Source organism: Podarcis erhardii (genome assembly GCF_964252035.2).
Source record: "Podarcis erhardii genome assembly, chromosome: 8".
Taxonomy (NCBI): Eukaryota; Metazoa; Chordata; class Lepidosauria; order Squamata; family Lacertidae; genus Podarcis; species Podarcis erhardii.
In genome coordinates, this window is record NC_138499.1 from 62,932,230 (window position 1) to 62,945,829 (window position 13,600).

General features: G+C 43.9%; 1 protein-coding gene across 2 annotated transcripts in view; it reads left to right on the plus strand.

The window, feature by feature from the left end:
• The first annotated feature begins 753 nt into the window (after positions 1-753).
• Positions 754-13,600, plus strand: part of GFOD1 (Gfo/Idh/MocA-like oxidoreductase domain containing 1) — a 51,648-nt gene continuing 38,801 nt past the window's right edge. For both annotated transcript variants that reach the window (XR_014159130.1, XM_081873139.1), the window contains exon 1: positions 754-1,828. Coding sequence is in view for 1 of the 2 variants with exons in the window: in XM_081873139.1 (XP_081729265.1) it covers positions 1,576-1,828 (253 nt within the window). In the remaining variant the exon portion in view is untranslated. The remainder of the gene's footprint in view (positions 1,829-13,600) is intronic.

Below are 13,600 nucleotides of genomic sequence, written 5' to 3' on the forward strand. Positions count from 1 at the left end.
CAATATGGTGAAACTGGGTTAATTTAATGACAGGATTCTCCAGTCTTGCCTGAGACTAGAAATTATCCTCCTTTCATTGTTTAATTGCCCTCCAACAACCCTTCTGTGGGCATCTTACAACAACAAAAATACAACTAAAAATCTTAAAAACAAGAATAAATAATGCAGAAGCAGAGAGAAAAACGACAACCTCACTCAAGAAATAGCACTGAAACTTATTTTAAAACAAGCGTAAAGTTGTTGCTGTTAAATTACAGAAGGCCTGTTGTTGTTTTTTAAAAAGGAGTCTCTTCACCTTATGTCCAAACCACGGCAAAAAAAAAAAAGAAAAAAGAAAAAAGGCGCCAAATGTTCCTCCGCGGAATGACAGTGTGTTTTTGCGGGTGGGAGGGCTCCGCGCGCTTAAGTCCACGCCAGCCTTGCCTTGATCCTCGAGGGAGAGGCTTGCAACAGCGGCCTCGGGTGTTTGCAGCAAAGGCCGGCAGCTCCCCTGTGGCTGCAGCGATGGCCTCCTGACCTTTCGCTGTCCTTCCTGAGGCGCGGCGGGAGCCGCCCGGAGCCAAATGCTGCCCTAAGCCGGCCACGAGCATGCAAGGAAGGGAGCAGCCGCTCAGGTTTTGCCTCGCCGCTGGCTCGTCATTATTTTCTTCCGCGCTGCGCTTGGAAGCCAGCTCTGGGAGAAGGAGGAGGAGGAGAAGAAGAAGAGGTGCGGCGGTGGCGGGGGGAACCGGGGGAGAGAGAGGAGCAGCCCGAGCCGCCCTCCCCAGCCGGATGGGCGGCCAATGGCACGCGGAGAGCTCGGGAGGGCGTTGCAGGCGGAGGGAACACACGGGAGGTGACAGCTCAAACTCCTCCTATTCTCACAATGCTCAGGAGCGCATTGTGGTGAACATGGCAGAGGAGGAAGATTAAGACCCGCCGAGCTGCTGCTGCTGCTGCTTCCTCCTCCTCCTGACCACCGAGCCACTTGTTGGCTGCTCTGAGGCCCCTGTGGTGGACGGCGCGGCGATGGTGCAGGGGAGGCAGCGCTAGCCTTGCGGGCAAGCGAGCGAGCGAGCGAGCGAGCGGCCGGGTTGCGTTTGTGCGTGTGTTGAATTCATTTATTAATTCTGTGTGTATGTGTGTGCGCAAGGCAGGCAGGCAAGACCAGGAAGCGCTACGAATCCGGGGCTTGGCTCTGCGTGTGATGATCCGGCTATGGAGGGGCAGCGTCGGGGAGCTAAGGAGGAGGCAGATGCTTGGCCGGTGAGGCGGCTGGCGCGCCAGGGGCCCGCGGCCAGGGGCACAGCCGGCAGCCGTCGCCGCTGCTGCCGGGACCGGGCGCCGCTCGCCCGGTGCAGCAGCAGCAGCAGTAGCAATAGCAGCAGCAGTTCGCAGCTGGGACTGGGCGCCCTTTGCATTGCAACTCCGCATTGCTCGTATTATTGCGGCTCCGCGTGAAAGGAGGAGGGCCAGCCAAGAGGAGGAAAGGAAAAGCGGGGGGGGGGGGAGGCATCGCGAAGGGAAGGGCAGATCGCAGCAAGGAGGATTGGAGGAGGAGGAAAGGGGCAGCCGCCCGCAGCAGCAGCAGCAGCCATGCTGCCCGGGGTGGGTGTGTTCGGCACCAGCCTGACCGCCCGGGTCATCATCCCTCTGCTAAAGGACGAGGGCTTCGCGGTCAAGGCGCTCTGGGGCCGCACTCCGGAGGAGGCGGAGGAGCTGGCCAAGGAGATGAGCGTGCCTTTCTACACCAGCCGGATAGACGAGGTCCTGCTGCACCAGGATGTGGATCTGGTCTGCATCAACCTGCCGCCGCCGCTGACCAGGCAGATCGCCGTCAAAACTCTGGGTGAGTCGACATCGTGGCCCGGCTTTTTGGGGGGGGTGGGGGGCGGAGGCCCTGCCCTGGAGCGGGAGGTGGGTGCGTGGAAAGAAGAGGTGGCTTTTTGAAAGGGGAGGCGCCGTGGGTTCAACCCTGTTTGGAAATCCATTGCCTTGGGTGGGGTCCTGTTGCAGCAACCCCTTGCGGGGAAAGGAAAGATGCTCTGCACATGCCCAGAGGCAGGGACTTCTTATTACTCCTTATGCTCCAGAACCATAGGGAGAAGAGCCGTAGCTCAAGTGCTTTGCCAGCAGAAGGTCTCTGGTTCAATCTTTGGCATCTTCAGGTAGGAATAGGAAGTCTTCCTGCCTGAAGTGTCAGACAGCCGCTGCCAGCCTGTGTAGACAATGCTGGCCAGTGGTCAGTCTTGGAATAAAGCAGCTTTCTTAGGTGACCTGATGCAAGGTGTTCTTATCGGAGGCATTATGCTGCTGAGTCTTAGTTGCTGGGGAGTATGGGCAGGAGGATGCAACTGTGCCTAGGCATCTGATTGGCCACAGAATGCAGGACTAGATGGGCCTTTGGTCAGATCCAGCAAGGCTAGTCTTATGTCCTTTAGACCTGACTCTGACACAAAAAGAAGGTTCCAATCCTCCTGAGGTTATTTTAAGTCCCAAGCATGGAGGGTCATCTCAAAACATTCCTCTATTCTTTGTGATTTGACCTGAGGTAATTTCTAAAACTCAAGTCCTTTTGGAAGCCTCAGTTCTAGTCTGCAAACTCTAATCCTGGGAGGATTAATTGGGGAAGAAAAGGTCCTCTGCACACACACAAAGGTAGCCTTGGCTGATTTTTGGCCCTGGAAACGGGCTCCACTGCTGAGTCTTGGAGAACCTTCAAGTGAGGTGTAGTAATTAGTGGAACATAGCCCTTGATAGGCTCTAATTTAAAGCTCAGGGAGGAGCTCTGACTATCCTCTCACATTTTTTCCAAACACACCTCGATGATTATTTCTGGTTGGGATGGAATTCCTCTTTCCCAGGTGCTTCTTTGAAGCCATGAGTTGCCTATGCTTCTTTACTTATCTTATTTGTATCCCACCATTTGTCAATAAACTGAGGGCCAGCATGTTTTGCCATTGTTTCAAAGCTAAGATAAAAATATCACAACCACAAAAACTATGTAGAGAACAGCTATGCTGAGAGAAAGTAGATGGCTGAAAATCACCCACCTGGAGAGCTTCATGACTTGAGTGGGGATTTAAATTTAGTGTTTCTGATTCAACACCATCATGCCACACTTTTAAATGACACTGTTCTGCCTCTTTCTTGTGCTCCATTATTTCTGTTTTGGCGCCAGTAAGTAAGACATTCCAAGTATTAGTCTGTCATGTACAGATGAGTAAACTCAGGGTATGTGCACATTACCATTTACTCTGCATCCAGTGTGTTCCCACAGCTAGATTTTGAGGCCACAGCCCATATCGATCCTGTAGTTTCTTGGCAACAACTACTACTTGAAGTGTTATTTTTTCATGAAACCAGTTTCAATCTGACTACAAAATGTAAGCTGCATTCACTTCATGCTTCAGAATGGTGTGAACGTTCAAGATGGCTGTGTCACATGCACAGATGAGTGTGCATGCGCAGATGGGTGTGCATGTGCTGGTGAGCCTCATGAATAGTTTGGGAAGGGGGAGGGGTTTTCAGGGGAGGGGAAACCAGAAGCGCCGTGCATGTTATGTGAACATGCCTTCCTCTGATGTGAACAACACTGTGCCAATGTGGCTTGAAACTCAGCAGAGGAAAATGGTTTTGCTGCATTTTAAGCCACTAATGTGAACATACCCAAACAGTAGGACTTGGGAATGCTGAGAGAGCTGTGAAATAACTATGGATGTATCTAGCTAGAAATAAATGTAGTTTTTAACTTTCAGTCGCTGCAAAAAAGTCACCTGATATGTTCTTTTCTTTTGGGTGAGGGAGGGGAGAAATGTTTTGTTTCTTAGCTTTCATAATCAAGGGCAGCTGCTGCCCATTGGGTGGAGTTCTAATTTTGTTTGCATCCTCCCTGCTGAGGTCTAAATGGGCAACACTTAAGAGTAAGGTGGAGGCAGCTGACAAGCAATGCCACCCTCAAGATGGTTTCAAGAAAGCAGGCAGACTGACGGGTGAGGGGTGTCTGAGGAAAGACTGAGTTTAGTGGAGTGGTGTTCCATTTGCCCTGATGGGCAGGCCTTCCTTTTGAGAAGTGCTTTATAGCTGTAATGCAACAAATCTGAGTATACGGAATCACTCATTTAGTATGTCTGAAATAGGCCATGGAACTCTGGTACCTGGATATATTGGTATCATTTTACTTTGATATGATGGGTGATGAACGCAATAAAAATGGGCATAGTTTCCTTCCTTCCTTCCTTCCTTCCTTCCTTCCTTCCTTCCTTCCTGTTATTTATAAGAATTTCCCCCCAAATATAAACACCTGCTTGTAGAAAGTGTACTGTATAACAACAACAACAACAACAACAACAACAACAACAACAACAACAATTTATTTATACCCTGCCCATCTGACAGGGTTTTCCCAGCCACTCTGGGCGGCTCCCAACAGAATAAAACATCAAACATTAAAAACTTCTCTAAACTTGGCTGCCATCAGATGTCTTCTAAAAGTTAGATAGTTGTTTATTTCCTTGACATCTTATGGGAGGGCGCCACTACCAAAAAGGCCCTCTGCCTGGTTCCCTGTAATTTCACTTCTTGCATTGAGGGAACTGCCAGAAGGCCCTCGGTGTTGGACCTCAGTGTCTGGGCTGAACGATGGGGATGGAGACGCTCCTTCAGGTATACTGGACCAAGGCCGTTTAGGGCTTTAAAGGTCAGCACCACACTTTGAATTGTGCTCGGAAACATACTGGGAGCCAATGTAGGACTTTCAGGACTGGTTTTATATTGTCTTGGGGGGGCACTTTCTTGTATAAGAGAGCAATTTATTTTGATGTTTGGGATTGTGGAAGTGTTTGTTCTTTGGGAAGGGCTGTGGCTCAGTAGTAGAACACATTCTTTCCATACGAAAGGTCCCAGGTTCAAGTCTTATCACCTGCAGGTAGGTCTGTTGTTTGCAAACAATTCCCCCCCCCCGAAGCAAATACCGTATTTTTCGCTCTATAAGACGCACCAGACCATAAGACGCACCTAGTTTTTGGAGGAGGAAAACAAGAAAAAAATATTCTGAATCCCAGAAGCCAGAACAGCAAGAGGGATCACTGCGCAGCGAAAGCAGCGATCCCTCTTGCTGTTCTGGCTTCTAAGATAGCTGCGCAGCCTGCATTCGCTCCATAAGACGCACACACGTTTCCCCTTACTTTTTAGGAGGGAAAGAGTGAGTCTTATAGAGCAAAAAATACAGTAACATGGAAATAAACGCGAAGCTCGTACTATATTCCGTTATATTGCTGAAAGTGGCTTTTACGTTGTGTGAAATCGCAAATACAGTGTGGAAACGTTGGGAAAAGGAAATAATCTGTTTTATAATCTGAAAATTATATAAGAATTTAGTAAGAGAGATGCAGGATCATGAACATCAGTCAACCGATATGTGTCAGTGACACTCACATAGCTATATTTCTCATGGCGCTGCAAGTCAGAGAACAGTAAGGCCAGTAACAGATGCTAACTGTGATTTACAAAGCAACATATAACCTAATGCAAGGGTTCACAAGCTGCTGCCCGTGGACTACCAGTGGTCCAGGAGCTTCATTCAGGTGGTCGGTAGCAAGTTTGTATTAAATATTCATATTGTTGTAAATTGCATTTTGAATGCTTCTTTTATTTCTTATATATTGTATTGCAGTCAGAATTCTGTGGAATGCAGATTATAATGCAACGAAATACAGCATGATTTAAAAAGCAGAAATATAACAACAAAATTAATTAAGATACAATAAGATTCCAGATAGATACCAAAACAATAAGAGAAATAGTAAACACACTAATGAGCAGATGCTAGCTAAAAAGTTCTAGTTGAAAATAAACTGTCCTTAAGAGCACACTTAAAAGCTGGCAACCAAAGGCACACATGCATGTCTGTAGGAAGGTTGTTTCACGATTTGTTCCAAAGTTGAAAACGCCATTGCTCCTATTCCCGCCAAGCAAAATTCATACGGTGGAGGAATAGCAAGAAGAGCCTTAGAAGCTGGCAGGAGTTCTCAAAAGCTTTCATATCTGGGAGGTAATTCCTGACATACCAGTTGGTTCTAGGCCATTATGCGCATCAACAGCTAAAGTCAACACCATGAATTGAATTTGGAAGCTGTTTTGGGGCCGGTGGAGGTGAACAATATGATATATCCTACTGGTCTCATCTGAATTTAGCATTCTTCAAGGGCAGCCTCATGTAAAGTACTTTATAAGTAATACAAAGAAGTAAAAATAAATAAATTGTCCAGTAGCACCTTAGAGACCAACTAAGTGTGTTCTAAGGTGCTACTGGACAATTTATTTATTTATTTTGACTGTGTCAGACCAACACGGCTACCTACCTGAACCAAAGAAGTAAGTTTCACTACAATGCATGCACTAGCTTGAGGATGAATGGCGTTTGGAACCAATCCTGCAATAGCTAAGTGAGTGCATATTCCTGTTGCTGTGTTCTTCCCAGAGACTAAGAGTTATTTTTATTTTTTTAATATACTACGGTCTCTTTGGTTGGGCCTATTTCTTTTGTATAACTCCAGCCAAAGCAGACTTAATCTACGTGATAGGTATAATTATTCAATCCTAAACAGAGAAGAGCCCTGTGAAAACTACAGTTTTGCTGTTAACAGAAGATGGGTCCTTAATCAGGCAACCTGTGAAAGAATTCATTGAACTCAGAACTCGTAAATAGGAACATAGGAATCTGTCCATTAGAGGGTAACGAAGAAGAAATACCACTACAATTACTACTATTACTGTCGTCATTTTTGCAATAATGCAATATTTGACTATACCAGTCCACAACGACCATGGCATGTAATTGTCAGGATGAGGGATGTGTTTGTTGTGTTTTCTGGAAAGAAAGGAAGTGTCTTCACTTCTGCTTTTTGAACCCATCACACGTTGTAGTGACTGTTTCAAGTCAACCTGGAATAGAAGATGATGAACACAGGAACAGGAGCACATCCTCCTCTTAAGTTGGTGCCTTCTGGCCTTGTTCCTAACTTCTTTATAGCAGCCTGGTACTGAGAAATTAAGCAGGGGAGGTTTTCCATCTTTTTAGCTCCCTTCGTTAAACTCTGTAATTTACTTGTGTCATTTTGTTGTTAAAAGCTCAGGCCATGGGTACAGGACCTGAATGAGGTAGCAACCCTGTTTTTTATGCTACCCCCTCTGTTCCTTCCCAAGGTGCCCCCAGTCTGTCACTATTTTGCAGGAGGGAGTCAAGCACTGGGAAAACTTGCTTGGGTTTGAGTACCTATATTTTGGCGTATGCATGGAACTGAAACACCCGCTCAAGATGCAATTGCACTGTATTCTCAATTTAAAAAAATGAGAATTAGGTGCCTACCTTTAAAAATATGACCCTGTGTTGTATTCAGACATGTACTAAAATATGTTTTACGTCAGATAAATACTGTAAATAAATACATACACAGGGAATTATGTTGCTGGCTTTTGGAACTTCTTGTGTAAAATGTTTTCCCTCTGTCAAGAAGATTTCCTGTGGTTTTTCTCTCGGTTTTCTGTGTGCAAATTGAGGCCCTTGAATACAAGCAACTTTTCGGAAAGAATATGACCAGCTGTCTGTGAAATTGACAAACATATTTTTAGATTCTAAAATCAAATCCTGACAATATCGTTTCATGGAGTGGCCTTTGGCTGCTTGCCAGAAGTACTTTTATTGCATCGTTATTGTTTGCAGCGTATTCAGTAATGTTGCATTACTACCAGACAGACCGGTCATGCTAAAGGTTCATTAGCAATGTCATGGATAATTAGAGAGCCAGTTTGGGCATAAAGGAGTTGTCTAGCCTGTTCCTAAATGCATTTACTTGGAAGTAAACGCTCCTGATTTCAGCAGACTCAATTCTAAGAAAGTGCTTGTAGGATCAGTCTTTGGGGAAGAGAATGAAATAGAAACTCTCGTGTTATCTTGGTCTAGTATTCAGACTCTCAGATGTTAAGAATCTTGGCTAAGCACTGATACAATTATTTTCAAAAAGAACAAAGTACTATGAAATACCATTTTTTTATTAGAGGACACGCTGAACAATATTGCATTTCAGTTTAGTTTTACGCCAGAAAATAATACACAGATGCTGGTCCTCATGGAAAGCATCTTGGAGATATTTTACTCTCCCCTATAATTGCCCTAAAAAGTGCACTTATTCACAATTGTTGTACATCATACTTTTTTTTAGAAAGGGAACATCAATAGCAGTGCTTCTTTTCTCCCAGCTCTCTCTCTCTCTCTCTCTCCCCCACCCCCCAATTCCTGGCAAGTATCTTTTTAGTGTCTATTAATATGTCTCCTATTGGTTGTCATTATTTTGATATACGGTTAAAGAAAGTAAAGCTTAACAGCATGAACAGTTTGCCCTTCATGACCCAGGATTCACATGCCTCAGAGAGCACCTCTCTTTCTATTGCTCCCTCTCTTCAGTCTTCCTCTCAGGCCCTGATCCAAGTTCCAGTTCTGTGTAAAGTGAGACCATGGTGGGGAGAAGTAGTTTTACATCAGTCCCCTTGAGGCTGTGGACTAATGTCCCCCCTGACTCACAGATCTGTTCTGCTCTTTGTTGCCTTCTGGAGGTGATCCAAAACCCATCTCTGTTGTTTGGCCTTTGGCTCAGCTGCCCAGTTTCATGCCTTTGTACTTTGGTGAGCATCAAACAAGCCATAGTTAAGGAACAGTGCTGGATTCACATGTAAGCATCATAGTTGAAATGAACCAAGATTTGTCAGCCAGCAGCAAACCATGGCTTCAGGTTGTGTTTTTTGGCAGTAAACAAGCCATAGTTAAACTGCTGGACTGGGTTCACACATAATGCTAAACCATGATTTAATCAACCATAGTTTAATCAAGTAATGATAGTTTAATAAACTATAGTTTAGCCTTGTGTTAACCTGGAAATTAACAAGTTATTTTAAGTTCTGTATATTGCTTATGATTAACTATATTAAGGAAAAATATATCATTAACATTTTAAATACATTAGGCTACTTATATTTAGATTTTTGATACTTTGAATTAATTTATGGTCCCGTCCCACCCCTTACTCTCTGTACACTCAGTTCTACCAATCTAAAAACACCTTGCTGTGGGCCTCATTCGAACCCACATCATTATCCATTGGTTCTCTAATTACTTCCAAATTTCCTGTTAGCATGCAGGACTGAAGTGCCATTATTTCATTCACTAAAAATGATGGGCTCCTGTCATATTATTAGGTGCTATCATTATTTACATTCTGAATGAAAATAGTTGCTACATTTTACTAAGGTTAAGTATTTTCAGAACATTCATTCTGGAATATTAATAGAGTCCTTTTGTGCCTGAACTTGAATATAGACTGTTTTCCTCAGTCCTTTAAAAAAAACACCAGGCTCATATTTTAATAGGGCTTTGTTCTTCTAAACAGCTGCTGTGGTTCAGCCATTGATTATACCTTAGGTACATCAGTAAGATCAAGACAGAGTTGGAATAATTTATGTGTCTGAAGTTAATCCCTAGCCTCCAGATGCTGCCAGATCATCTATGGCAGAAATTATTTATCTCTGTAGTTCAAATAAATACATGCAAACAGCAAATATTTTTATGTGTCTGAAAAAAGTCATGTTTCCTCCTGCTCTGGAGGGTAGGACTCAAATCAGTGGCTTCAAATTACAAGAAAGGAGATTCCGACTAAACATCAGGAAGAACTTTCTGACTTGTTTGACAGTGGAATGGTTTCCCTTGGGAGGTTGTGCGCTCTCCTTCCTTGGAGGTTTTTAAGCAGAGGTTGGATGGCCATCTGTCATGGATGTTTTAACTGAGATTCATCCATTGTAGGGGGTTGGACTAGATGACCCTTGGGGTTTCCTTCCAGTGTTACAATTCTGTGATTCCATGTCACGATGCAAAATGGTGCTCAGCTCCCTGCATCCAGCAAAGTGAACACATCCTCAGTACTTAGCTGTTCCTTTCTTTCTTCCAGTTTTGAGCCACAGTAGTATCTCAATATTCTCAAAACACCTTTGTGGATTCAGTCCACTTGAAAATGAATGTAGTAATACTTTGTAAGTCATTTTTGGGAAATGCTTTTACAGTGCAATCTTGTACATGCCTGTTTTGAAGCAAATCCCATTGCATCCAGTGGGGCTTACTCCCAGGTAAATGAGTGTAGGATTGTGGCCGAAAGCATTTAATGAATAGACACATGACAGAAAAATATTAGGATATATATTTAAGGTCCTATTTTGATGCTCATGGCTACAACGTGTTCATAGCACTATCCTAAGAAGCCTTAATAATTTTTGTGAAGCTGTTTAATAGAATTTTCTAATGTAATGCTGATCTGTATTAGTCCCTGTGTTGTCTTGTTTAAACAGACATCTTGTGCATTGCATTCAGTAATTCAGATCTAATTGCTCAATTAACCCCAAAGAGAGTGGGGTTAAATCCCAACCTGGTATCATTTTAGAGAGAGTAGTATTGTTTCTGCTAATAGCCTGAAGTTTCTTGATTAACATGAGCAAGTTAAAAGCAAATTGAAGAAGTGTGGATGGAAGCGAGCTGCAAACAAAGCCAGACATTGCCATCCTAGGCACACTTACCAAAGGATAACTCTTGGGGAACCAAGAAAGACATTTTACACTGCACAGTTGTATTCTATTCTATAATGTATCTTGATAGCTAAGATGCTTGATAATTTATCTTGACACTTGGATAACATGGTAGCAGAAATGTAGGCTGAACCTTGGCAGAAACACATTGTGGATACAAATTAATTGCATTGTATGCAGTGAAATCTGAGCATGTTTGTGCACGTGGCACGACGAAGACAAAATCCAAAAACCTGGTACCACTTGTTTAAGGACTGCTTGAGACTGGCTTTTTTGCGGGTGTGCTCTGCAACAGGTCATTGATGCAATAATAGCACATTAGTGGTTGATTCAGATAGGACTGCCCATGCATCATTCTGCATCTGAAATGCATCCCCAATGATACGACATTACATCTGTCCAGAGCTGTGGGGTGGCAAAGCTGGAAAAAAATTCGCACCTGGCAACCAGCACATTTGTTACTGTGGTTGATACTTCATGCACTCAGTTATATGTAACACTCAGGCACAGATGAGACAGTTTACGTATTTATTTACTTTTCCCCTTTAGTGACAGTGTGAGTCATGAGAGCTATATACAGTGGGAGGGGTGTTTCTCTCTCTGAAACATGAAGTACCCTCTGAGTATTTTCTTTCCTTTCATGTTTGATGCCGTTACATCAAATAAGGGGGTAAGATGAAGGTTTTATGGTCATATTTGGGGGTTGGACTTTGGCTTTCGGCGTCCCTTCCAACTCTACAATTCTGTGGTTTGATAATATTTTTTTTTTTGGAGAGCTAATCTTGATGTTTATTTTGCTCTAGAAGGCATAGCTTTGTCAGAATCGAGTATAAACTTCCAGAGTTAATGCAAAATACATTACTTCTGGTAAATGAGCCACCATGAAAATTTGTGTCCCGGGCTTTTTAGACTCGTCTACCTATGTACTCCTGGGACGCGGGTGCCGCTGTGGGTTAAACCACAGAGCCTAGGACTTGCCGATCAGAAGGTCGGCGGTTCGAATCCCTGTGACGGGGTGAACTCCCATTGCTTGGTCCCTGCTCCTGCCAACCTAGCAGTTCGAAAGCACGTCATGTGCAAGTAGATAAATAGGGACCACTCCGGCGGGAAGGTAAATGGCGTTTCCGTGCGCTGCTCTGGTTCGCCAGAAGCGGCTTAGTCATGCTGGCCACATGACCCGGAAGCTGTCTGCGGACAAACGCCGGCTCCCTTGGCCTATAGAGCGAGATGAATGCCGCAACCCCAGAGTCGGTCACGACTGGACCTAGTGGTCAGGGTTCCCTTACCTATGTACTATCTGGAACCAAAGTGGCACATTGGTTGTCAGAAGTGATTTTTTTTTTTGGCATTGTTTTCAGCTGTCTCTCCCCGCCCCCTCTCCCAGGTGCATTCTTGTGCAACAAAAGCAGGGCAAAAACACACACCCTGCAGGACACCTGTGGTATAGCAGGTTAGAGGATTTCAGGGAGTCATAGGACATGTACCGACTGGAGCCATATGCAGTACTGAAAGTGAGATCACATATAGCCATAATTCATGAGCTTAAATCATCATGAACGCTCAATATAAAGGACTTATGGAGGGGCCCTGTATCCATATGCAGACCATACACAAAGTGTTGGAAGTTCATTTGTTTTGTAATATGTGTGCACCCCCATTCTTTCTCCTGGCTTAGTTTTTTTGCTACTGTGCCTCTAGGTTTCTGTAATAATTAAGGCTGCATGTTTTCGATCCCAGTGAGTATTTTGGTACTTCTGAGCTTTATAGAGCTGTAGCACTTGGGTAACAGTCCTTCTTATCTCTGGCCATGTTGCTGCTATGGTTCATATTGTATACTTCTTCACCCAGTGTGGAGAACGACTGTGCTATAGACGGACTGGGACAAATTGCATTGTCCTGGATCTCCTAATTAAGCCATTTCTAAAGAATAGGATTGTCACACTCCCAGCCCTCCAGTCCGTGGTGGGTTTAAGGCATAGCCCTCTTTTTCTTCTGAAACCTCCTTTCTAACTGAACTGTGTATTGCATTCTTGGATATTGCCAGTCTACTTACTAAAGTTATGCTGATTCAGCAGAAGCTTTTTAGATGCTTGATTCAAAACTATGCAGTACTCTTTTGTGGCCACGTTTTAAAATGGGTCTCATAGTGCCGGGTATCGATCTCACTAACCAAGTGTAGTATTAAAAGGGCTTGCATATGAACATCAATAGAAATTATGATGCATTAAATTAGCTAATTGACCTTAGTTCCAGAGCTGTCAGCCAAGCATCTTTTTTTTTAACCCACTTGGATAAATGTAAGTAAATAATAATCCGTCATAACACAGTGCTGCTACTTCAATTTGATTTATCATTTCCATTTTATATAAAATCATTAGTTGTTTGTGCATACTAGGACAGTAAAAGCACATTTCATAGCTATCACTTGTAACACCCCTTGTATTCTCAAGAACGATTTCATTAAGCTGCTTACACCATCCACAAGGATGGCCTATAGCAACCTTCTCCAATTTGGAGCACTTCAGATGATTTTGAGCTGCAACTCCCATCAGCTGTCCTGACAGGGGCTGTAAGGAGTTGTAGTCCAAAACATTTGAAGGACACTAGGTTGGATGGATGGATTAGAGTGATGCACTTAATGTAAAAGCACTATTAAGTGCAAAAGTATAAAGAACTTTAAGCAGGTTGCATTTGATGCCTAATGCTTTAATGTATTGCTGCTGCTGCACCTCGGACTACTCATGCTAATTAAATTGCCACCATCCCATTCACATGTATTGATTCAACTTACCTCTGTTTTCTTGCTAGAAATTGGAACAATCTGAAATATTAAGCAGAAATACTTGTAGTAGACCTTGCTGATCCTTCTCTCTTTTTGAGGTCTGCCCCCTCTGGAACCTATTAAACCACCATTCGGTAATTGCCGTATTGCCAGAATGGATGAATTGCCACTAGAGGGTTTTGTTACTTGCTGAAAACCTGAACTGACATGGCT